This window comes from Caretta caretta, chromosome 1 (assembly GCF_965140235.1).
Source record: "Caretta caretta isolate rCarCar2 chromosome 1, rCarCar1.hap1, whole genome shotgun sequence".
Lineage (NCBI taxonomy): Eukaryota > Metazoa > Chordata > Testudines > Cheloniidae > Caretta > Caretta caretta.
Window position 1 is genome coordinate 111,905,462 of NC_134206.1, and position 25,372 is coordinate 111,930,833.

Genomic DNA, 25,372 nt, shown 5'->3' on the forward strand with positions numbered 1-25,372 from the left:
CAGCTTACACCTGGTTTTTGTTAAATACCTAGGCTCAGTTTTAACATTACCTTAATAATTATTGATACTAAAACTCACGGTTTACTTTACTGGGCCATCACACATTACTCTGCAGTAGGTGCAAGTGTCTGCAGTGTTTTAAGCTTACTTGTGGTAGATGACAGGGATGCTGGAACAATTTTCAGAGCAGGGGTGCCGACAACCATAGAACTAAACTGGAAGCCCTGTATATAATGGAAACCACTTCAAGCCAGGGGGTGCAGCAGCACCCCCAGTGCCCCTAATTCCAGCACCTGTGGTAGATGATCAGTTGATGCTAATGGATTTATCACTTTTCTAACCCATATAGATTGACACATACAGAAATGCAAAAAAATTACTCTACCCCACTAATATCTGACTTGTACTGAAAGGAAAGTGTTCCAGAATACTGTGATAGCACTTCGGCAGTATCAAGAGAAGCAGGCATGTAAGATATACACAGAGAGGGGTTGGGCTTCCTGGTACACATAGATAAAATGCCCTGTGCATTGCCCAAGGAACACTTTATCAATTTCCAAACAGCTAGTAAAAGCTCCCTAATTTTTGCTGGTGATTTTTCCAGCCATGTGAACTGCAGGTTTTTATTACAGAAAATAAATACTCTTTCTTTTTTTTTAAATCATCCCTACTTCAACCAGCTCTATCTGCAATTTTTAAAGCCCAACTAGAGAACAGGCAAACAGAGAACTTGCTATTCTAGTTTGATGTGATTTTTTTATGTTACAGGGCACTTTCAGACTAGGTCATGTAATACTGAACAATAATATCAATCATGCTTAGTTCAGTTCTAAGGAGCCTCCATGGCTGCGGGCTCAAAAAGTCTCCATGGATGAAATTCCCCGCTGTGCAGAGGTCCAGTATTATACAACCCATAAATTCTACTAACTCCCAATTTTGAGGCTTTAAGGGGTGCACTGGCCTTTTATCCGGCCCTCTGCACGGGGGGTGGGGGTGGGGAGGGGAAGATTTCATTCCATGAGCTTCCTGCTGCCAGGAAGGCTAATGCTATGTCTTCAAGGAAAAATTTTAAAATAATCACCTCCTTTAGCTATCAGGGAACACTGTGTTCCATGTCACCTCTCAAAGCAGTGTCCCCGGCCTGCCCAGCCCAGCTGTCTATCTGTGCTCTTTACACTGTCATCAAAGGGATTTGAATTTAGCTTAGCATGCTGCCAGTGTGCCCATGTCATCATTCTCTTGGCTGGAGTCATAGAGGAGCATTCTGCCAATCTGGGAAACAAGCTATAGTCAGACCTCTTAAACATACTGCATAGCTGCTGACAGTGTCCAACATATCCAAAGGAATGTGGTGCAGTGGACTGTGGGTAAAGAAGAGCTTATTTGCATAAACTCCACTCCTTCTAAATTAGCTCTGCAACTTTCAGAAGCTTACTGCCACTTAAAAGATTGAGGTTTTAATTGGCTTTTCAGGCAGGCTGACCTTGGCTGTCAAAGAGCCAGGATCTGTGTGCGGATGGCTGTGGATAACATTTAACGAATCAAAGCTCTTAGGAAGTGCCCTTTAAAGAAAGGCCTTTTTAATTAGAAAAGGCTTCTCTCCACGGTAATGCCCAACTTATGAAAACAAGGCAGATATGCTGGCACATGTGAGAGCTGACTTTATTATATTAATATCTGCCTACCTACCACAGGGTGTTATGTGGCATTAACAGCAAGATTCCATTTTGCAGCTACATTCTGTTCAGCAGCTGGGCAGAAAGAAACAAACATAACAAACCGATCCCATCTACCAAAGCAAAGCCTGGGACACGCAAACTTTACGCAGAAGTTGCTATTATTGTCCACTCTGAACATCACATTCCACTGGCACGTTTCAATTGACATTGGCTGCTCATTATTATCAAGTTTCATATCGCACTAAACACTTGCTACACTTGACAGGAAAGCACGAGCAAGATAAGACTTTCCAATGAGTAACTTTAATATCCGTGGCAATGCCTGCCTTGGGCCTGTGTGCCCCTGCTATGCCACAAAGGCAACTTAACCCCAATCCTGCAAAGTGATGAATCCCTCCTGCAGCATTCTCAGCACCCTGTTTTCATTGACCTGCTCAGCACCTTACAGGACTGGGCCCTTTGTGAGTACTTGTAGTTGCTGCATTATGGCCCTTTGTGAACACAGGAGTAGCTATAGAGTGACATGCATGAGGAAATAACCTCTCTCTACAAACATACATCAATACTGTACACACCCGAAAATGTAAATATCTTGATAGAAGGTTCAATCAATATTTTCCCAACATTTATACGACAGAACATAAGTGCCCGATAGCAAATTATTTAACATATTGTCCTTTCAGGACTTTCCTACAGATAAAGAAAGCATCTACCTTTCCGCACATTACCCCTGAAACATTATTCATGTTAGCAAAGGATCATTTGCATTTACAGCTTTAAGGCTAGAACTTAAGTGGTCATTTTTGACCTAATGAAGGCTGACATTGTCTAAAGCCATACCTAGAAGGAGTAGTAACAGCATTTTGTTAGAATGAGTAAATACAAAGGAATGTTCGTCCTCAAAATACCCTAGGTACAAACAAAATCGAGCATTTATCAAGGAGCGATTGGAGCAGGATTACATTTTTGATGATCTCTCAGCCCCTCTCATAATAAATTGATGATTAATCTGATGATATATTTGCAGTGATCTTCAGGCCAGTGTTTAAGAAAGGGAAAAGAATCCCACCCTAACAAATACGCATCAATATCCATGCAATTACAAAGTGATAATTTAATTCAAGTGTCTTGAACATTGAAGGAAAAAAGAAAGATCTGATTATACAAATAATTGAGGTAATTAGTTTACCGTAGATATATTTCAGGTATGATGCTTAAATGTATCACTTACTCTAACTATCATTGGTTTAAAAGATGAATTTAGGGGTCCTTCACTGTAACTTTCTGCTATGTATTTTGCTTGTGCTGCTGTTCTAGTGCAGTCCTGGAGTTCTGCTTCTCTGTCATTTCTTTGGTCAGACCCTGGCCTCCTGGCCTTTCCTTCAGCAGCAACATTTTCATGCTTTGCTAAATCATTTGATGATAGTTTACGGTACTTCTCAAAGCCAAGCTGGGTTTTCCTCAGTTCTACAGTATTTTTATCATGTTTGGATACATCATTTGATGGGGGTAATTTTTGGTAGTTATCAATGTCATGCCAAGTATTCTCCTCTAATGTTGAATCACTTCGATGCATCATGAGATCACTTGGCAATGGAGCTTGATACTTCTCAAAGTCACACAAACTATTTTTCTTTCCTGAACTATTAGTTTCATGCTTCTCCAGTTTACTTGAGGAGGGTAACTGGTATTTCTCAGCTTTGCGATGTGGATTTTTCTTTTCTGTAGTACTATTTTCATGCTTCCTAAAATCATTTGCTATTGGTGTTCGTTGCTTCTTCTCTACTGCAGTATTTTTTCCATGCGTCACCAATTTATTTGATGCGGCTAATTGGTACTTCTCAGAGCTATGATGTTTATTCTTCTCTTCCACAGTGTTAGTTTCATGCTTTCTAAAATCATCTGATTTTGGTGTTTGTTGCTTCTTCTCTACTGTGGTATTTTTTCCATGCTTGACCAATTTATTTGATGAGGTTAACTGGCACTTCTCAGAACTATGATGTTTATTCTTCTCTTCCACAGTTTCAGTTTCATGCGTCACAAAATCATCCGACAATGGTGTTTGTTGTTGCTTCTCTACCGTAACATTATTGTCATGCTTCACCAATGAACTTGATGATGTTTTTTTATTCTTCTTAGGGTTACACAAGGTATCTCTCTCTACTGCAGCTTTCTTTCCATGCTTCTGTAGTGCATTTCTTGAGAGTAACTGGTACTCTTCAAAATTATGATGGGTACTCTTCTCTTGGACAGTTTTGTTTTCATGCTTCCCTGTACTTCTTGATGATGGCTTTTGGTAATTCTTAAAGTTACTCTGGATATTTCTTGCCTCCGCAGCATTATTTTCATGTTTCATTGATTCACGGGATGAGAACAGTTGGTATTTCTCAGTATTACAACAGGTGTTTTCATCTTCTGTTGTATTATATTCATTTTCCACTAAATCTCTTGATGGCATTTGGTATTTGATGTTACACAAGGTATTTCTCAGTCCTGGAGTGTTAATTTTATTCTTTGATGAGGGTAATTGGCAAGTCTCAAAACTAGAAGAATTCTCTTTTGCATTATTATCCTCATGCTTCATAAAATCACCCGATGCTGGTATTTGGCACATCTCAGAGTTACACAAGGTATTTCTCTCTGCTGCAATAGCTTTCTTCTCTACCATCGTATCATTTTCATGCTTCAAGCCATCATCTGATGACAGCATTTGGTACTCTTCATATTTATGTAAGCTATTTCTCTCACTTGCACTATTATTTTCATGTGTCACCATTTCATTTAAGGAAGGAAACTGGTTTTTCTCAAAGTTCTCATCTCTCATCTCATTTTCATAATTCAGAGTATCATTTGAAGTTGGCAGTTGGTTCTGCTCCAGATTACGCCAGGGTCTTGTTTTTACCACAGTATTATTTTCATGCTTCTCTGATTCATTTGGCAAGGGTAGTCGGTACTTTTCCCAGTTAATCAAGGGACTTATCTCTTCTGCAGTATTATTTTCACACTTCCCCAGTTCATTTGGGGAGAGTAACTGATTCTTCTCAAAAACATGAAGGATATTCTTCTCTTTGGCTGTATTATTTTCATGGTTTGTGACATCACTTGATGATGGTAGTGTCTGATAATTCTCACCATTATACATAGCATTCTTTGCTATAATATCATCTTTATGCTTTGCTGACTCATTTGAAGAAGGTATTTGATACTTATCAGAATTATGACAAGTCTTCTTATCTTCTACACTATCAGTTTCATCTTTCACCAAATCTTTTGATGATGTGATCTGGGGCTTTTCAATAGCATGCCAGATTCTTTGTTCTGTAGCATTGTTTTTGTGCTTTGTTAAATAATTTGATGATCGACATGTCTCAGAATTAGGCCAGGGATTCTCTTCTGCAATGTCACTTTCATGCTTCATGAAATACTTTGATGGCATTTGATAAGTCTCCAGATGACACAAGGTACTCCTTTGCCTGGCAGTATTGTTTTCCTGACTTGCCATTTCATTTGATGAGGATAATTGGTCCTTTCCAAAATTCTCTTCTGGAATATAACACCTGTGCTTCACTAAATAACTTGACAATGAACTTTGGTCCTTTTCAATATCAGAGCAGTTATGCTTTTCTTCTACAATACCACTTTTTTCCTTCTTTGAATCATTTGATGAGTGTACTTGGTATGTCTGATTCATAGTCAGATTTGATACATTAGTGCTGAAATTATCAATGTTATTTTGTGGGCTGAGCATTTGACGTGCTTGTGATTCCTGGTTTATTTGTTCAGTTTGCATTTGACAATCAGACAGCTTGTTTGGGTTTATCGCTGGCTCCTCTTCTTGCTTAGCTGTGACTTTGCAATCATTTTTTCTAGAACTAGGAACTATTTCCTGTTTATAGTGAAATTTCTCTCTTTTTACAGCTGCTTTTGAATGTTTGCCTTTAAAATCTGATGCATTTTCTTGCCTTGGCATGAGTGGTGGCATTTTGTCAGTACCTGGTATTTTGACAGTTAACTGCAGGTCATCATTTGGAGGCACTACATTCTGCGATGCCTGAGCTACTGGGGAGCAAAACGATGGAATATTTTTCAATAGTTTCTCCTCCGGGAAACATTTTTGGCTTGCAAAGAGAGGATCCTTTTCTGACTCTGAGAACTCTATTTCTGTCTCCTTTGAACTGCACGCATTCACTGTTATTTTAGGAATCTCAACCTCTTTAATATCCTGGGGACTATGTGCACTGGATCCTTCAGCTACATCAGAATAAGGCGAGTTCGTAGATGGATTGTCTTCACTAACATTTTGAGCAGCTTTATTATTTCCTAATGAAGATGTATCAAATCCAGCTAATGTGCTATTCCCCATGTGAGATAGGCTGGGTTTAGATAAAGAAGGAATGCAGTCTGCAAGGGCTTTATTTTGACAGAAAGTAGAAGAGCTGTCTTGATTAGGAAGAAAATCAGGTCCTTGGTTTGCGGAATCTATTTTAGTCTCAGCACTATCCTTGTCGTCACTCATGACCTTGGGCATGACACATTGTACAGTTTGCATCTGTCCTTTGTACTCTCTGTCTTGTGCCCTATTTTCTGGCATTTCATTCTTACCAGGCTTAAGATCATGTTTGCTGTCAGAGTCACTCATCTCTCCCATTTGAGTGCCATGATCAAAAGGCTGATTACTATCAGTGTTGTTGGTCAACCAGCTCCAAGGATGGCTAATTTCAGTCACAACACTGAATCTAGGCATTGGAGCAGTCGTACACACTAAACACTGGGGCCGAGGGCTATTTAGAACCGTGGCTGTCACAGTGTGTAGCACTGTGACCTTTGGTTTGTGAATAGCTATTCTATTTGGGACCTTTGTATTATTTTTCTCACCTTTGTGCAACAGCAATGTTTTCACCTCTGTGGCTGAACAAACAGAACTAGCTTGTTCAAACTTTTCCTTCAGTTTGGAGAGAACAGAATTCTTGCTGATTATTTTTGGCAAATTACTGCTTGGCTCTTTCTTTTTCCAGACAGAAGCTTTCTCCTTAGTTTCTTTCTCCTCTGCAGCTAAAAATTTCTTCAGAATGTTTTTCACTGTATTTTTCCCACTCAGGCCATTCCACTTGACCCGCTCATTGGGCATTATCTGTTTGTTCTCGTCTGGTGCTTGACCACTTCCTTTTTTCTCCTTATTTTTGTCTGATTTGTTAACAGGGGCATTTAGACAGCCCCTGTTTGCCCACTGCTTTTCTTTAATGATTAGTTTGCCAACTTCTCGTGTCTTCTTTATGTAAGGTTCACGATTGTTGTTCATGAACTTGGACTGCAAAAGCTGGAATCTTGTGGGGCGCTTGCTGTTGTTTGTACTTTGGCAGTCAGGATCACAAATCACCTTGTTTCCTTTGCCTTCTGCCCATTTTGCTTTCTTCCTCGGCATCTGTGGATCGCAGGCCACGAGGTCTGTGATGTAAAGAAGCAGGCTGCTGAGGACAGCAAAAGCCCCTGGTTCTGTTGCCATCCTATTTAGCTTCTTCTTCAGCACCAGGGGATCTATCAGCAGCTTATCATCGCAAAACTTTGTACATTTAGTGCTGCATAAAACAAAATGAATGCTCTTTTGAAGTCATCAGTATTGCCTCTACTTCCTTACTCTGTATTACTTTTATTTTATTTATTAACAGATCCATTCTTTTATAACAGAAATCTTCTAAAACTTCTTTTACAACTTAAATCAAGACAAACTTAGTATTATACACAAATACACAATTAGAAATTGGTCTGTGGAAGTCCCTACAGCTGTACTGACAAGACCCAAGACCAGTCACTTTCTTCTAATCTTATTCTTTTTAATTACATGTACAGTGCATTAAACAGAATACCTTACCCTACAGTTCTTAACTGGGTCATAGTTAGTTGCCTGTTAACAGCATGCAAAATATTTTAGAAGCCTTATGAAGCATCTTATGGGGTGTGTGTGTGGATGCAGGTTTTTAATAACAATCCTACATTGTGCAGCCTGCAATTTGTCCTGTGTTTTGTGACAATTGTTTTGTGACAATTGGACAGTAACTGGCAAATGTTCATGAGAATAAACAACATTAACAATGGTGAACAAAGCTCATCTGTGCCATTCCTGACTCTCTTTAAGTACTATTGTCCCCTGATATGCAAATGTTACCAAACATTTCCACTCCTGATAAACAAGAAAGAAGATGAGAACACACTCAGTATGGAAATACAGCTGTGCCTCTGGCTTAACATAAAAACAAAACCTGAAGGCTGAAAAGTGTAGATCAGCCACAGACTCAGGTTTCACTGTAGATACAATTTAGAAATTAGCAGGAACCTTTCCAGTTAACGAGGGGTCTAATCTAATTTGGGACATTTGGCGCGTGGGAAATGCCCCATTAAATCTATTTTCCAAAAGGATCACACCAATGACAAGTAGGACAGAACCAGAGATAGAGCACTTTATGTAATGACAGCCATGGCAATGTCGCTTGACTACTGCCCCCTTTCAGTATTTAGCCTGGAGCAGGAACTCTGGCATGCTGTCTCTACAGTTCAGTTTGGAGAATTAAGCCTTCAGAGAGTCGAGGATTTTAAAAAATGGTGCTGATTCGTTACTAAATAAAATACAGAACTTAGTGCAAAAGCTGCAGAGTGAAGTCAATAACATAAGACAGTGCTTTGGAAAAAAACGCAAAAAGTGTCAGCTTTCTAGCACACATGAAAAAATGGATTACTTCACTGTGCAGTAAAATAGTGTTGTGAATGGAGTCCAGCCAACATGCCAGGCGAAGATTCGGAGTATTCATTTTTATGTCCTCTTCATTTATGAGCAGAAGTGGGACAACAAATTCTGTAAACTAAACCTGATGTACATGCATAAGGTGCATAAATAGAATGAAGAGAAGTTGCAAAACTGTTCACATTTTATGTAGTATCAATCTTCAAAACTGTATTCTTATAGGGCCAGATCCTGCCACTTTTACTGACAGCAGGTTTGTACACCATTGATTTCAATGGATGGAAAATTAAAACCAAACCTATGTTGTGATTTTAATGGGGCTACCTGCAGAGTAAAGGTACTGCTCATTGTCAAAAAGGGTGGCAAAATCTGGCTTTCAGGTGGCTACATTTCAAGTATACAGAAGAGAAGGCACTTAAAAATTACATACAACAGAATGGGTTCTATTTATAATGACCTTCTGGGTATTTTAAAAGACCAAAACAGATTTTGACAACTGGCTGATGTCTGTATAACAAACAACTAGACTCTGGGTTTCAACTCTGAATGACTACATTTCACCATAGCACAGGTGCCCTCCCCTACACAGTACATGGTAACACAGATTAAATACCCCTTCACGTAAGCAGTAACACACACAAGGACAGAAATATAATGAAGCCAGTTCTGATGTCATATTGAGAGTTCCATTTGTTACAACTGGTGTTTATTTCAGAAGGATGCCCTCATTGGCTATCATTGGATTGCAGTTCCCCCTCCTATTATGGAGAATGGCATTTAAGGCAGGAGGAGCTTAAGTAAAGTCACTCTTTTAAAAGGATATTTTTTTGGATTGCAATGGGCAGAGAAAGTCAAATGTTCAATGTATTTCAGTCAAGAGTTCTGATGGATTTATAATCTTGAAAACTCTGTTATCATGACATTTGAGCTGATTGTTACCAGTTTAATTTGAATTTTTTTTTGTGAGAATTAAGAAAAAAAAGAAAAACTCAAGAAAAACTTGCTCTAGCCCTGCCCTATTTTTCTGTCTATCTGACCTCTGACTGCAAGCTTGCCAGGGTAGGGGCTGTTCCTTATTCTCTCTAAAAAGTGCCTACCACACTGTGGACATTCCCATAAACATACAATAAAGTATGGGCTAACCTGGCTTCCACTAGCATCAAAAGCAAAAATCCAATTGACTGCAATCGGAACAGGATCAGACCCTCTTGTTATTGGTTTGGAGTTCGTTAAAATAGCATTAATCAATCAGTTGAGGACTATGACACAATGATCATTAGGTGGTAAAAGAAACAGTAGTGAACTCTATTGAGGGTTTACCCAGAAGTCAAATCAATAGGATGTATTTTAGGGTGTTTTCATTAGGGTGCATTTTCAGAAATATTAGACTGTTTTATAGGTACACAAAATAATGTTGTGTATGTCCTATGTCAGAATGTCTGGTCTATAGTCATCAGCTAGTAACAGAAGATGAACAAGAGCTACTCTACCTATTCAGGGCATCTGAAGTTTTTCCAAGATGATCTCACCCACAAACGAGCATTACAATGCATTTGTGAAAAAGTCTGCTCTCTTGGATGACCATGTGCCATGAAATATAAATCCTGGGTTCGCGATATGAAGTTATTTCTCTAAAATAAACACAGGTGTGTGGGGACATGGGGGAATGCTGATACTTTTGTCACAGCATTAAAACCCCCCAATACATTTCCTAAGGGAGCGTCTACTGCAATAAGTCCTGCAGGGAAATCTTGACCACACTGAATGGGAGTTTTGACCTTGATTCCAATGGGGGTCAAGATTTCATCCCTAATATTATCCCAGCTACTGTCCTTCACACCTTGGACTATAACCACCTGTCATTACAGCTGAGGGGAACTGGGCAGAATGGTCCCTTAGGGCTGTTGTGCATAGTGGGAGGCTGTTAACACCATTTCATAAACAGTCAGAGGGTTCTCTGTTGAGAAGTGGAAGGCACTACCCCAGGCTATGAGCTAGGCCAGGGAATGAGGTAATAGCATTCTGGAACTGCAACCTGGAACTCCCCCATGGCAGCACTAACGCATACAGAACGTCAGAGTTACAAACACCTCAGGAATGGAGGTCGTTCATAACTCTGAACAAAACGCCCTGGTTGTTCTTTCAAAAGTTTACAACTGAACATTGACTTAATACAGCTTTACTATGCTGAAGAAAAATGCTGCTTTCCCTTCATTTATTTTTGTAGTAGTTTATGTTTAACACAGTACTGTACTGTGTTGTGTGTGTGTGTCTGCTGCTGCCTGATTGCACACTTCCGGTTCCAAATGAGGTGTGTGGTTGACTGCTCAGTTCGTAACTCTGGTAGTTGTAACTCTGAGGTTCTACTGTTCCTGGCTTCTCTTCCCTCCCCCCAAAAGCCATTTTTAAAAAGTATGCTGCCATCCGCCTTAGGAGATCTAGATAAGCTGTTTTCTGGATATTTTTATCCTAACTACATGATTTTAAATGTCAGAATGGGTTGATCACATGTATGTCTAGGTGATCTAAGACCAGTTTCAAAAGATCTTGTTCGTTTGCTTATTTTAAATGAACTCCCTTCACCCCACCCACTCAGCAATAATATATTTTCAAGAGGCGAGCAGGCAATTTACTTATTTATGCATAGTTGTTTGCAGTGGTGTTATAGCTATGTTGCTCCCAGGACATGAAAGACACAAGGTGGGTGAAGTAGTAGTTTTTATTGGACCAACTTGTGTTGGTGAGCTTTCAAGCTACACAGAGCTCTTCTTCAGGTCTGGGAAAGGTACTCAGAATGTTGCAGCTAAATACAAGGTGAAACAGATTGCTAAGCATAAGGAGTTAACACATTGCAAGAAACCATTCAAAATGAAGTGGGCAGTTAACACCTCTGCCGTCACAGGACAAAGGTGAGTTAGTAGTTTACAGAGTGTCCTAATAAGATATATACTTCATGGGTCAGTATATTATTTATGCCTGTATCTGTAATTTTCACTCCATGCATCTGAAGAAGTGGGGGTTTTTTTACCCACGAAAGCTTATGCCCAAATAAATCTGTTAGTCTTTAAGTTGCCACCACACTCCTTGTTGTTTTTGTGGATACAGACTAACACGGCTACCCCTCTGGTACAAGCCATACACTAGTATCTCTATTGTATCCATGATTTCTGGTGTCTATCGGAGTTATGAATTTAAGCTCCCAGGCTCGCCTCTTGAAGGTATTGTGCCAGTTTCCTTTGAGGACGTAGACTGAGAGGTCACATATGGCACTATTATTTTGGGACAAGCGTTCACTCCTGGGTGATGTTTTTGTCTTTTATAATTTTTCTATATGAGTTCATTTGAGAGTGTAGTGATTGTCTTGTTTCACCCCTATAGTGATTGCTAGGGCATTTGATGCACTAGAAGAGGTATACCACATGTTGCCATAGGTACTTGTCGTACCCATGGATCTTGAAAGGGGTTCTGTGAGGGATATTGAACATTGTAGCAGTGGAAATATGGCTGCAGGTTTTGCATCTGTTCTGGCAGGGTGTGGTGCTGCATTGAGTTGGTGTGTCCTGGTCTGTGGGGAACTTGTTTCTGATGATGAGTTTGACAAAGTTGGGGGGTTGTTTGAAGGCCAGAAAAGAGGTTTGGTAAAGATTTTTCTCAAGATGTGGTCCCTATCAAGTTTGGGTTGTAATTGTTTGATGTTACCTCATATGGCTTCCTGCGTGGGGTGATAGGTGACAACTAGGGGTGTGTGGTCAGTGGACTTTTTTTCTGTATTGAAGCAGGTTCTCTCGGGAAATTAGGATGACCCATTCCATGATGCAATCTAGTTCTCTGGTGGAGTGTCCTTATTTGGTGAAGGTGTTTTTACGTGTGTTAAAGTGTATATCGTGGACTTTCTCCTCAGAGCATATTCTGTGGTATTTGAGTGCCTGGCTGTGGATACCAGATTTCTTGGTGTGATTGGGGTGGTTGCTGGATCTGTGCTGGTAAGTGTGCTGATGTGAGGGTTTCTTGTGTATAGTTGTCTGTAAGGTTTCTTGCAACATGAGTTAACTCCTTATGCTTAACTATCTGTTCCACCTTGTCGTTAGCTGTGACACACTGATTACCTTTCCCAGACCTGAAGAAGAGCGCTGTGTAAACTTGAAAGCTTGTCTCTTTCACCAACAGAAGCTGGTCCAGTAATAGATATTACCTCCCCCACCTTGTCTCTCTTATGTATTCACAGGCACTTCTGTGACACTCATCACTGTACTATGTGAGTGCCAAAAGCCTGATACACTAGCAGGCTGAAATGCAATCTAATCCCAGTGACTGGGTTAGCCCAGTAAAAGCCTTTGTAGCAGACACTGTCATGTCACAGACCTGAGGACAGTCAGACCCTATGCCTATGGGGCAGAGGAAATGTGTTCAGCACCTGAGCAGGAAGAGCTGCTGGAGGTAGGGCGGGGAGAGGGAGCTCATACAAATGTGTTTACTAACCCTCTGAACAACCCCTGGAGCCTGGCCCCTTCTTGCCTCTGTGCTGGGATTGTAGGGGTTTCTGGAGCCCTAGACCAGCAGTAGTGCCTATGGGGTCCTGCCAAGGGAGGGTAGTTTCCAGCAAACATACACTTTAGAGGCTTGGGGAGCTCTCCTTTTTACCATCAGTAGGTGGGTGCTGGGCGTTGCCCTTCTTAGTGCTCTTCAACCCACACTAAGCCCAGTCTCGTTGGCTGGCATGCACTGGGAGCACCATGGTTTGCCAGCGCTGCAAGGGAAGGCTTGTGTTAACAACAACAACATCAGTGTGTCCAGGGGTTGCTAACAACAACAACATCAGAACTTTTATGAAATATTCACGGTAGATTTTGTAAAAACCTTTTGTAAAAAGAAACGAAACAAACGCTTGGCCCTCAACTACTTGGGTTTCCGTTTAGGCATTATTGTTTCAATGTGTCTCAGAGAGGACTAGCTGAGCAGGGAGTGCAGAACAGGGTCAGTGCAGGTTTCCCCCATGCCACCTTGCTGACATGGCAGGGCTGCAGGGGTACAAATGGTTTCATTGCCTCGAAGAGGCACTCAGCTTTTAAGAGGCCAAGTAATGCTGCATGAGACAGTGGGAAACTGTCATCTCAACTAAAGAAGGCAAGTAAACGAGTATTTCCAGCTACTCTGCTCCATTCTCGCCCCCACTACACAGCAGGCAGCCCCAGCCGTTCTTGCCAGGGTCATCAAGCAAGGACTACGACACCTCCAGCCTGGGCAGCCAATCAAAACAAGCTGTTTCACTATGAGCCGCATGACTGGTCACCCCATTGACTCACATAAAGCGCCCACTGCCTGGCTGAAGGCGGCTATAGGTAGGGGAGAGAGAACACCTGGCAGGAGCTATGCTGCTTCTCATGCCCACTTGCCCCTATGAGAAAGCTTTTCCTGCCTGCTCACACAGCAATGTTCAGACAGACAGGCCTGGCCATATGGTTTGTAACTGCTACATGTAGTTTAAAAGTTCTGATAAATTAGGATATTTGCATCCTATTTGCACTAGCCGTATTTTCTTTTGTATTTTCTTTTCTCTACATTGGGTAATGTTAAGTTATTGTCTGGTCATGAGTACTCAGTGAGTTGGCTCTTGTTTCAGCACCTTTTTCTTAGTGTTAGCAAGTTTTAATACATTGAGTGAAGAGAGGGTTCAACAGTAACACTGGTTCAAAGTTTGTTGGGAAAGGTAGTTGGTGTTTGGTTACTGGGAAATGAAGGTTAGTCTGTACCACAAGATAAACCCACTTATAGAAGTTTCCAGGAGTTGACTATCAGCAGCTCTAACTTATTGTTAGTTGAATCTTGGCTTGAGTCAGATGGCCATGACAGGGGAGCAAAAAGGTTGTTTTAGTCTTGGGACTACACGTAGTATTTTGAGGTCACCTGGCTTTGCAGTAATTTGGTTCAAGGAATAGCCTACAGTAAGGAAAGGCAACAACTGTGTTCCTTTCCTCTTATTAACGCTGATATTTAAACCTTGTTATATCTTTAATAAAGTGGTGGTCAATGGCCTATTTTCCCCTATAACTATGGAAACAATGCTTTGCTAGCATTTGCCAACTTTATAGCTTCTGTCTATCTGAACCATCTTTGCAAAATTAGATTTGCTTTTCTGTCCGTGAAATTAAGTTTGGGTCCTTCTCCATCATGAATGTAAGGTAAGATGAATAACGGAATAGCTGTGATACATTCTAGAAGAACAATATGGACAATTGTTAACTTTAAAAACACAGCAACCATATGTTTAGTTCAACCTTTCAAAGTCTAATGATGAGGCATGCTGTCTTTGTGGAATGATGATTTCTTTTCCGCTGGAGATTTTTTCATGGGTAAAGGAAAAGTTAGATGTACAAAAGAAAATCGTACCTTATGAGAGCTACATTCTTCTCTCTTCTTAATTGCTGAATTTATTATGGGAAATGTTAGAGGCATCATAAACTAGAAAGAATGTTTTCAGAAAGTCTTGATGTTTTCTTATATAAAGTCATAAGTTACAAACAAATATCCTTCTTTGTTTAAACTTTAACATATGCTCAAAATGAGAAAGCAGCAGATAGCAAAGATGCAAAGAGAGAGCATGCTAAAACAAGAACTCGACATTGTTCTTTGATTAGCCCACATTTTAATAAAAAGATTGGTGTGTGGCCCATCTCCCCTACTAACCACAGCAACATGGATCACCTGCTCCCCTTTCTATCATATAACATCCCAATGGCAATTGCTTATATGGAAAAGCAATAGGAAAGTATTTATGTATTTTTAGCTGCCTTTTTAAATGCAAGTCAGCAGGTGGAAATAGAGAGGCGAAAACAGGACCACGTGACCAGTCAGCTCTCTGCGGACCATTAGAATGTTCTCTGTGGACCACAGTTTAAGAATCTTTGTGCTAAAACGTGGAATTAATCACATGGGGCTAAATTCTGCTCTCAATTACTCCAGAATTAATACTGGTATAATTCCACTAATGGAAGTTATTCCAGATTTATGCCAGTATTATAGATCAGAATATGATTCAGTAAATTCTACTATTAGTTTTATTCACATCAGATACTAATTTTTAACCTGGCCATATAGTTAGTTGGTTTTCTGTTTTAAAAGCCAAAGTAACTGTTTTCTCTCCAGGCCTCTTTGTGAGAGGAATCTCAGTCACACGAAACACATTATAGCCTGGCTGGTGACGTATACAGCTCTTTAATGGCCTCAGACAAAAATTCTGATACTGATACAGCAACATATAAGTGTGATCTAAAAATGAAGAAATGATGCTTATGAAGAGCATAAGATTAATTTATTTACAAATATTTCAGCCAGTTGACTTTTTAAAAGAGTTTTGAAGAGTCTAGAGTGAAAAAAAAACATAATAATGCAGAAATGTTAAACACAATGATGCTTTGCTGTACCTTGGAAGTGTTGCTAGTGTTGGCCTTTCCTTTCTGGAAGCTTCTCACATAACAATACATATACACCATAGTGCTGACAAAGGGTTAACATTTCATTAATGAATAATCTGTGACACAGTAGAGTTGCAAATATTACAGAGGCATGAGATGTGAGGCGGAGGAAAGAGGGAGATGGAAGAATTGTTAAAAGTTTAAAATCTACAGGGAATGGAACATCCTCACAAAAGGATCATACTATTAGTTCAGAAGAAAAGCATTAGTTTTGAAAATTAATTATATATGTGTGCAAGATACTACTGATGATAGCTTTTTAGGGGTGGCATTAGTAAGGTAGGCAGAATTTTGATAATAAGAGGGTTTTAGTTATTTATATATTTTTTATTTAAAATAATCTCACTGACCTGGATTGTACTATAAGAGCAAGTTTGATACTCAAAAATCCCTGTATCTATGAAAAACTGAACATTTACAGTGTCCAGTTACTCCTGAATGACTCAGCTAACTGCACTTATACACATTCCACATAGCCTTTTAGAACTAAACCTCACCAGCCTAGAACAGCATTATTATAATTAGTCAGTTATCTACAGTGTTTGACAGAGTCTTTATAGAAAGAGAAAAATGGCAGAAACTGCTTTACTTTTCCTCTGTGGATCGTCGGTAAAGAGACTCGCCCAAGTATTCTAGCCTCTCCCTCTGTTCAAGATCCTGGTACAAGCCTTTGGGAACCTTGTTCAGGCCGTAAAGTAATCCATACAAGCAGCCGGCAATAGATCCAGTGGCTGCGCTCTCACCTGTAAAATTAAACACAACCGTGTGCAGTTCTGTTGTTGTGAAAAATGCACTCTTCTTTGCAGCTATATCACTACACAGAGAAGGAAGCTTTAAGCCACTGCAGGAGAGATTTTTACTTATATGTGGTGTGCCAAAGAGACTCTCAGAATGGTAGCTCTAGGGAGTTCACCAACCAACTGGAATTTCAAGCCTCCACCTTTGCCAGCAGTAATGGGTCAGACTGCATAATGTACTCCTGGGGAAATTCTGCCCCAAAAAGTTAAAAATTCTGCACACAATATTTTAAAATTCTGCATATTTTATTTGTTAAAATAATGCAAAATAATCAGGCTGGTTTCAATTATTTTGGTAATTTATGTAAACTACAATACAATGGATGGAGTTCGGGAGTAAGGAGCATTGGAGGAAATCCCCAAACCCCCTCTGTCTAATAGTAATGTAGCGAGTATTGACCCTTTACTTCTAGTTATTAGTCAACAAATATATGCACCCATATGCTCAGTGTTACATCATAGGCAACGGAAGAGCAAGCAAGGGCTGGGTATTCAAACTCACAATTTATATTGGCTACTGACCATCTCCAGAAAGGTCAGTAGCAATCAGTTCATGGAGCACATTTTGCTAGGAAATTGTAAAAATTTAGACCAGTTCTACTCTCTAAAACACCATAAGCATTTATAAGGCCACACTGTCCTTTACAGTAAGGATCCTTTACACCACTCTGGCAATGTAAAGGAGCCTTAACATTTTTACACCTGTTTTACACTCTTGGGGAAATTCACTAAGAACAATCAGAACAATTCATTAAGCAGGCAGGTTGCTACATTCTGCTCTGCCTGACGGGATAGAGCCTGCCCCATGCCTCCCTCCTCAGAAACACGCCAAAGCCCTGCCATGCCAAGCATGCTGCAATAGTGAGTGAAAGGGATAGAGTATCTCTCTCTCTCTCATACATACTGCCCAGACTGCCCAGCCCCCCAGTGGTGATTTACATCTCTACCGGAAGCTCCGGGAGGCCAAACCGACCTGTCTGCACTGCCGGGGAGGGGCGCGTGACTGCTCTTGTGCCTTCCCTTTGCTTCCCCATCAGAAATAATTTTTCTGCAGGGAAGCAAAGAAATTTGCGGGGGCCATGAATTCTGTGCATGGGTTGAAGCTTCAGTGCTGCTGACCCTTGAGCTAATAATGCAGTGGGTATGCTGCAGCTTAAATGACAACTACTCATCAGCTGTTAAATCAGTCACTCTGCTAATCAAACCATGCTGTGTGGCTCAAATGTTATTTCGCAGTGTAGCTGCTCTCACTGAGCTAGGCTAGCTCACGTGGAGTAACGCGTGTGTACTAACTCACACTAACAGCTGCAGTGAAGACCAGCCTTAACCATGAGTTTAATATGTACTGACACATTCATTGTGATACCAAATGAACACTTGGGTTGGCCCCAATATTCCATTTAGTGCAGATGTTGTGGGGCAGAATCCCTGCCTTGCTTTGTGTGTTAAGTGGCACAAAGGGATTGGAAACCTGTCACTCCCTTGCTATGGATACCCCCTCCACAGGGGAGTCTCCAGCAGGCAACAAGCTAACAGTACTGTCTCCTGCTGCTGTAGAGAGTGTACAAAAAACTTGGTATTTTCTGCCCATGCTCCCTCTGCTACTTCTACCTCTACCTCACTGATTACGTTGGTTCACAAGCAAGGAAACCTGTGTGCCATTAGAATCATGCTGGGAGGGCAACAAGTTCATTTGCCAAATGGACAAAAGTCAATTCAGTAAGCAGCAATGCTGTCCGGCTGCTTAAAGGGCAGCACATTGCATCATTTCGATTAGAAGGGACTTTTCGTGGGGCATCTAGCTAATGCGCTGCCTCACAAATACAGATCAGCAGATTTTATTTTACAATTATTATTAAATGGTGAAAGCAACAATCTTTACATTTAAAAGGTAATAGTTAATCCAATGAAAGCAATATATTTGATATTGTTTCAGAGAAAGAGAATGTGGTTAAGGCAAATAAAAAGCAATGATATCAGCTGCTCATCTGATCAAATAAGAGAGCCATTGGCTGGGGAGGAGCTAGGGGACAGAGAAAAGCCAGGTCCTCCAACCCCAAAGTCCCTGACTTACTGCTCTTTTCCTTTTGGGAGGAAGCTTCTGCAACAAAACATCCCCCTTCTCTTAAATGGCTCTCAGGGTGCAACAAACCATCGCAGTTAACCCAGTGCTAGAAAGGAAGAGTAGCTACAGAAGAAACCACTAGATTGCAAGATCTTTAGGGCAGGGAAAGTATCTTATTACTGTAATTAATCATTTAAAATCACATAATGGCTGTGTGTATGTATCCATGGTATCTTGTGTTGAGATCCCATTAACTCTCCCAAAGCTAAGTCGGGGTGGGTTGGGTCAGCAGCGCAGACAGAGGGTCTCCATGGAATGCCTAGGTTGATTGTTGATGGCATCCTGCTGGGCGAATCTGCAGTGTTGGTGATTCAGCATGAGGGTAGGGGGTAGGGCACAGTGATGTTGAAGGAGCTATCTTTGGCATGAGTTGCAACACAAAGATATTAACCACTTGTGTCCCTTAAAGAATACATGGTGTTTTTTATAAGAGTAAGGATGTTAAACCAGTGTCCCAGACAAACTACTGCTTAAGTAATTACATACTACCTGCCTGAAAACTCCCTGCAGTTTTAATTGCATTCAGTATTCTTTTTCTTCCCCCATCTTATGCCCTTGTGTTGTTTTCCTGTGTGTGGTTCTATAGCAGCCATCCCAGACAGAGGTTGCTGTTTATAAATGGTCATAAAGTGAACCGCAGACATGGATATCCTTATTTTACTTCACAACCATGTTGTGAGGCTTAATTCACTAATGTCTGTAAAGCACTTTCCGAGTCCTGAATGGCAGGTACTATTGACATAATAACAACACTGATCATGTGACATTGATAAGGAATCAATAATAGGCAATATGGCAGATTTGACTTAGTCAGGAGCTTTTACTGCTGAGATGTCTTTTTCAACAGGAGTGAAATTTGTGACTTAAAGGTTGCATCTCATACAATAATGACCATTTTGCCATTTAAACTCCAGGGGATTCAAACACTCGATATTATAAAGGAACAACAGGATTACTCACCCCCGTGGAACATTGCTCGGTTGCAAACTTCTGTCCAGTCACCACCACATCCTAAAAGAGCATCATATGCAATCATGGGAGCATCATGGCCTCTTCTTCCACCCCGGCCTTCAGAACTCCACCTCCTGTAAGTCTAAAAGAATAGCTGTCGAGTTGGTCGCAAAATGTTGCAAGTGCTCACCACTTTTCACATGCAGAGTGATATACTGTTAGACACTTTTACCCTGAGATGGTTGATAAGGATCTGCATTCAGGGGAAGCTCACTTCTATATATTTGTGACATTTTGTATGGAGCAACAGAGGAGCGTCTCTGATCTTCCCATTTACAAATGCAACCACAATATTAATTTGAGTTGATATTTTTTCAAAGCCTCCTAACACTGACAAATTCCCTGGTTCCTCTGCTGAATAGTGCCCCCAGAAGCAGCTCTGACAGACAGAGGCTTTAATGCCAACAGTCATGTAGGCCAGAAGGAAACAAAATACTTGTAACTACTCTGCAGGCTGGATCAGGAGCAAAGGTCTCTAGGATTCAAGTGAGCCAGGAATTTCAAGAAGCTCATCAAGTCAGAGTCTCATTTCACATCTTAAAAGTTCACACTCATAGAAATTAGAGGTGGAAAAACTTATTAGGTTGTCTTGGTCTCCTCTCAGACAATGAGGAATTGTTCTCCATTCCCCCACCACATATTCTCAAATGTTTTGTCCTGCCCAGTTTTAAATATGTCTTTACTGTGTCCTCTTCCACATTTGTTCAAATGTCTCCACTTCTAGATATTTTATTTCAAATCATTCTTTCTCACCTTGTCCTGCCAGGCTTCCCTTCCTCTCAAAGACTGCTCTGAACAACAATAGTGAAAATGATCTTCAAATACAAGAGGCAGAATACTTCCTCAGCAACAAAAACCCTGAGCATTGTGCACTGGCCCATCAAACAGGCCCTAAAATAGGTACATCCAGACTTTACCTTTTTTACCTGCCCCAATTTCCAAACCACACCCAAAGTGCATGTGTTATGCTTAAAGCAAAAACATTATTTTGATTAAAGATTGGCCTGCAAGCCTGTTTTTTAACCCCTTAACATATAAAATACAATATAGCAATTTGAGTTGTACCTCCTTCAAGTAGGGCTGAATTTAGCCTTGAGCTTCTTGACACATGAGGCCTTTCCTTGCGTTTCAGTCTATTCCCTTTATGGTTTACTGAGGACTGTGTTGGAACTGCAAGCTGTCGTGTTAAGAGCAGTGTGTGTGTATTTGTCTGTCTGTCTTTAGTCCCATGTGCAGACTAGTGGGCTCTGTAGCAAAGTGTGGGAGCATTCAGCAGAGTCAGTGTGCAAACCGCCAGCTAGAGTAAGGTGAGATGAGCTGTATCTCTCTGCTTAGGGAGCAGCCAGTTTTGTTTCTCTCTGTTTTGGAGTTCTTGTGTGTTCTGAGAAATAAAGTAGTGTCACATTGGAGCCTTCCAGCAGGACTATTATACATTTTATCTAACTTCTCTGTTTGTATGCTATGAAAATAACTTTCACTTAAGCTTTATATATTTATATACTGTGCACCCACACATATACCAAAGTGGGAGGGGTATCCAGCTAGACTGTAGCATCACTTTCTCCTTACTTTCATGTTTGCAAACAATAGGCAGTGCCTATCTGCTTCTGCTGTCATCTTACACAAGTAGACTCTAAGGCCTTAGTTCTGCATCCCTTATTCATGTGAAGTAGCATTGATTTACACATAAAGTCCCATTGGGATTACTTACATCAGTGCTATTCTGGATCAGGGCTGCAGACATATGTCTCAAGTATCCTTTACTTTGAGAGTTGTCACTCATTTTACTCCTGATGATACCTCCAGATTTGGTGTCTCCGAGCTTTGTTGAAAATTGTTTATCTCAGAAATAAAGAATCTTGAAACTCAGGCTATAGAAAGTTATTGACACTCAAGGAATGAAACTCCAACATTTTAAGCTTCCTGTATGAACGCTTTTTCAGTCGCTCTCATTTTGGGTCTTTATCACACATTGCTTCCAACATTTGAGTCCATAGCTTGAGAGCGATGATTGAAGAATCAAGTCTTAAAATGAGAGTGAGCTGCAGTGTCTGTCTATTTGTGCAGTTTACTTAACACACAGTTGAAGAATCAAACTCATATTTACTGCAAGATGATTTGTTCTGATTGTGCCCACTGCCTGCTTCTTGTCCATACAGTCAGGCAGAGTTAACTTATCTTTCATTGCCCCAAATTTCTGGGTATCTAGACATGGCAGCCAATTTTATAGAAACTACTGTATATTCCTTGTTAATCTGAAGAGTATTTATTTTTACAAATAAAAATGGTCTTTTCAACTATATTCCAATAAATAAAACCTGGCTATGTCTGCCTAGTATTAAAAGCTTCTGCAGTTTTTGTGTGCATGCTTAAATGGGGGCTTTGCATGGACTGGAGATGCACACATGATTTTAGAGACCTGTTTGAAAATTTAGCCCCGGACATTTCTCTTTATTGTTGCGATACAGAAGGAGTTCCACGCGCAACTAACAAACTGAAAGGAATGCAGGGAAAAGCACCAAAGAGGATCAAAGTGCAGTTCTACTTTGAAAAGAGGCTGTGAAAGTGGCACAGTGAGGGTTCCATGTATTTCCCATTCAGGGAATGCAGATCCAATGTGCTCAGTTTACAAGTAAAAAGAAAAGGAGGACTTGTGGCACCTTAGAGACTAACCAATTTATTTGAGCATGAGCTTTCGTGAGCTACAGCTCACTTCATCAGATGTCACGAAAGCTCATGCTCAAATAAATTGGTTAGTCTCTAAGGTGCCACAAGTACTCCTTTTCTTTTTGCGAATACAGACTAACACGGCTGTTCCTCTGAAACCTGTCAAGTAAAAAGATGTAGTTTCCAACTGTCAGTCCTGCAGACAGCCAAGGCGCTGCAAGTAAAGCAAGGGTCTTTCCTTCCTGTGCATCATCAATAACAAAAGCTCAACCTGCCAAAGTGGTCACACAGGTGTAAGTAGAATTTGGTCTTGTCAACTGTCTAAATGGGCCATCTTGATTATCACTACAAAAGTTTTTTTCTCCTGCTGATAATAGCTCATAATTAATTAGCCTCTTACTCCACTTTTTCATGTTCTCTGTATGTCTATATATATCTTCTTCCTCTGTGTTCCATTCTATGCATCCGATGAAGTGAGCTGTAGCCCATGAAAGCTTATGCTCAAATAAATTTGTTAGTCTCTAAGGTGCCACAAGTACTCCTGTCCTTGTAACTGGAATTTAGTCAACTATTCTGTTGATAATGAATGAGGAGGAATGTTATTCAGCTCAGCCTCCCATATAGTAGTTGTATTTACACTAGTAGGAGGAAAAACTAGTAAAAACTTATTGTCACTAAAGTAAGAAAATATGACTGAATACACACAGGGAACAGAGCTGTTAAGTGAGCAGGTGCCATCTTATTATCTACTAATGAATCTACTATTCATTATCATCCATGGGTGCCCTCTATCATATTTCAGAGCATGGAAAAGTTTACAGAGCACCCCATGTTAGTCACTTTTCGGAACAGAACTATGCTCCAAGGGACTGGAAGAACTGACATATGGGGAAAGTTGAAAAGAATTTCATATTTATTGCCAGGAAGCTAAGTAAATTGGAAACATGAGAACTATCTTCAAATACTGGAAAGTCATAAACACCAAAGAAGAAGAGGAATTTATTTAGCTTGGTTCAAGAAGCAATAACTAAAAGTAATGGGATTAAATTAAAAACAGTGTAGACTACAAAACAAAGTACCCTGGGAAGTGATGAAACACCATCTCTTGAGATACTTAAAACAAGACTGGACAAAACCAGTGTAGGAATCGACTCTGTATTGATCAGGGAATGGACTAGGATGGGGATTTTCAAAGAGCCTTGAGAGAGTTATGTGCCAAACTCCCATGGGAATTTCTATGAGAGCTGGTCACCCATTTCCTTTAGGGACCCTTAAAAATTCCAGCCTAGATCTCTGAGTATGTCTTTTCCATCTTTAATAGCCATGATTCATTGCAATTTACTTCTCAATTTCACCCCTTCTCTAGATGTTTAAACATCTGGCCAGTTTGACTTCCCTGCTTATTGTATTTCTCCCTGTAATGGTTTATACTGTCTTTAAAGAAAAGAGAAATCATGTTGGGGGATGGGAGAGCAGGGTCCAGGCTACTCTGTTCCCCTTTCGTCCTGATTCCTCTTTTCCTTAAAGTGCCAGTATATGCTGTTTCACTCCCATTCCATGACTATCGCTTAGAACCTTATTCCTGATTCAGTTGTAACCATTTCTTGTATTAACTCACATATTAAGTAAAGATGGAATAATTTTTCTTGTTAGTAAATAAGCAAAAAACCTTTTCAGAAGAACCCCCATCCTATGGGGCAGAAAAGACATTTAACAACCATCTCAGATTATCTCTCTGGAAATGTGTCTATTAGTAATGAGATTTTCTGAGCTCTTCTTGAAGTTACATTTACAGATTTTTACCTTTTCTCTCTCCTCAGCATCATAATTATCAGGAAAGACGGGTTTATTCTGATTATCTTCAGCGATTTCTCTCTCCTCCAAATAAAACTGCCATTTGGCTTCAAAGTAAAACCAGTGCTCCTGATACTCTGAATGCAAAACAAACTAATGGTGTAATATTTCATCTTGACAAGACTTTCAGGTGCACTTAAATAGCTTTTAAAGAAAGAACAAAACAGGGTTTTCCCAGTAAAACTTTGTATTCTACAGGAATATAACTTTAACAATTCACACACTCAAGCAGGATCAAACTGCATGTTCTATTTGATTATATCAGTGGAACAGGTAACAGAAAGGCAGGAAAAATTAACATGAAAAGAAAGAAAGAAAATTAAAAATGGTAAGAACTGTAGAATTATCTTAAAAACATCCAACAAACTAGAAATACAACATGATATGACATTGAGACAGTGCAACCTTCTTCTGAAACACTATAAAGAAAAAAGATAAATGTGAATTACACGGGAGAAAAATTAGTCTGTGCCTTTGTTTGCTGGTGTTCCTTTATAGCAAATCACGAATACCTAAAACATTTATTTTTGTTTGCTTGAGTTTCTTTAAAATGAAATAATTGGGTGGGAGGTGGGAATGTGCTTTTTTACCTTAGAAATATGAGGACTGTCAAGGCTTACCTTCCCTGGTTTTGCTGGGGGACTCAGAGGTGTGGAATAGAGAGCTTTTCTCCCAATTGTTTGAATTAAACAGGTGTTGAAGATACCAAACAAAATACAAAATCTTTTACACAGCCTGAATATAAATCACTTTCCATCTCAATTATTCAGATTTTATATGTATGATTTCTCTAGTATAATGAACCTACTAATTCTTCAGTCATCCATAGAATCTTCCATGAAAAACTGGGTAAACAAAGACCAGAACTTGCACTACAAACAAAACAGGAGGAGAAAACCTTCAGCCCATCTTTATATATCACCTACTTTTTGCTCTGGTCAGTGAGAAAATACAGTGAGTCTTGAAAACTGCAAACACATGCTTAACTTTCTGCGTATGAGTAGCCCCATTATCTTCAATGGGACTACTGA

General features: G+C 40.1%; 1 protein-coding gene across 2 annotated transcripts in view; it reads right to left on the reverse strand.

Moving 5' to 3' along the window:
* Positions 1-2,778: 2,778 nt before the first annotated feature.
* ADPRHL1 (ADP-ribosylhydrolase like 1) overlaps positions 2,779-25,372 on the reverse strand; it is a 47,132-nt gene continuing 24,538 nt past the window's right edge. The window contains exons 5-8 of one of the 2 annotated variants that reach the window (XM_048855961.2): positions 24,291-24,418; positions 19,770-19,902; positions 16,477-16,630; positions 2,779-7,255 (exon numbers count right to left, since the gene is read on the reverse strand). In XM_048855961.2, coding sequence (XP_048711918.2) covers positions 2,881-7,255; positions 16,477-16,630; positions 19,770-19,902; positions 24,291-24,418 — 4,790 coding nt within the window. In that variant the 3' untranslated portion in view covers positions 2,779-2,880. Of the gene's footprint in view, positions 7,256-15,702; positions 16,631-19,769; positions 19,903-24,290; positions 24,419-25,372 lie in introns of those variants that run through there. The other variant, XM_048855980.2, reaches the window with a different exon arrangement.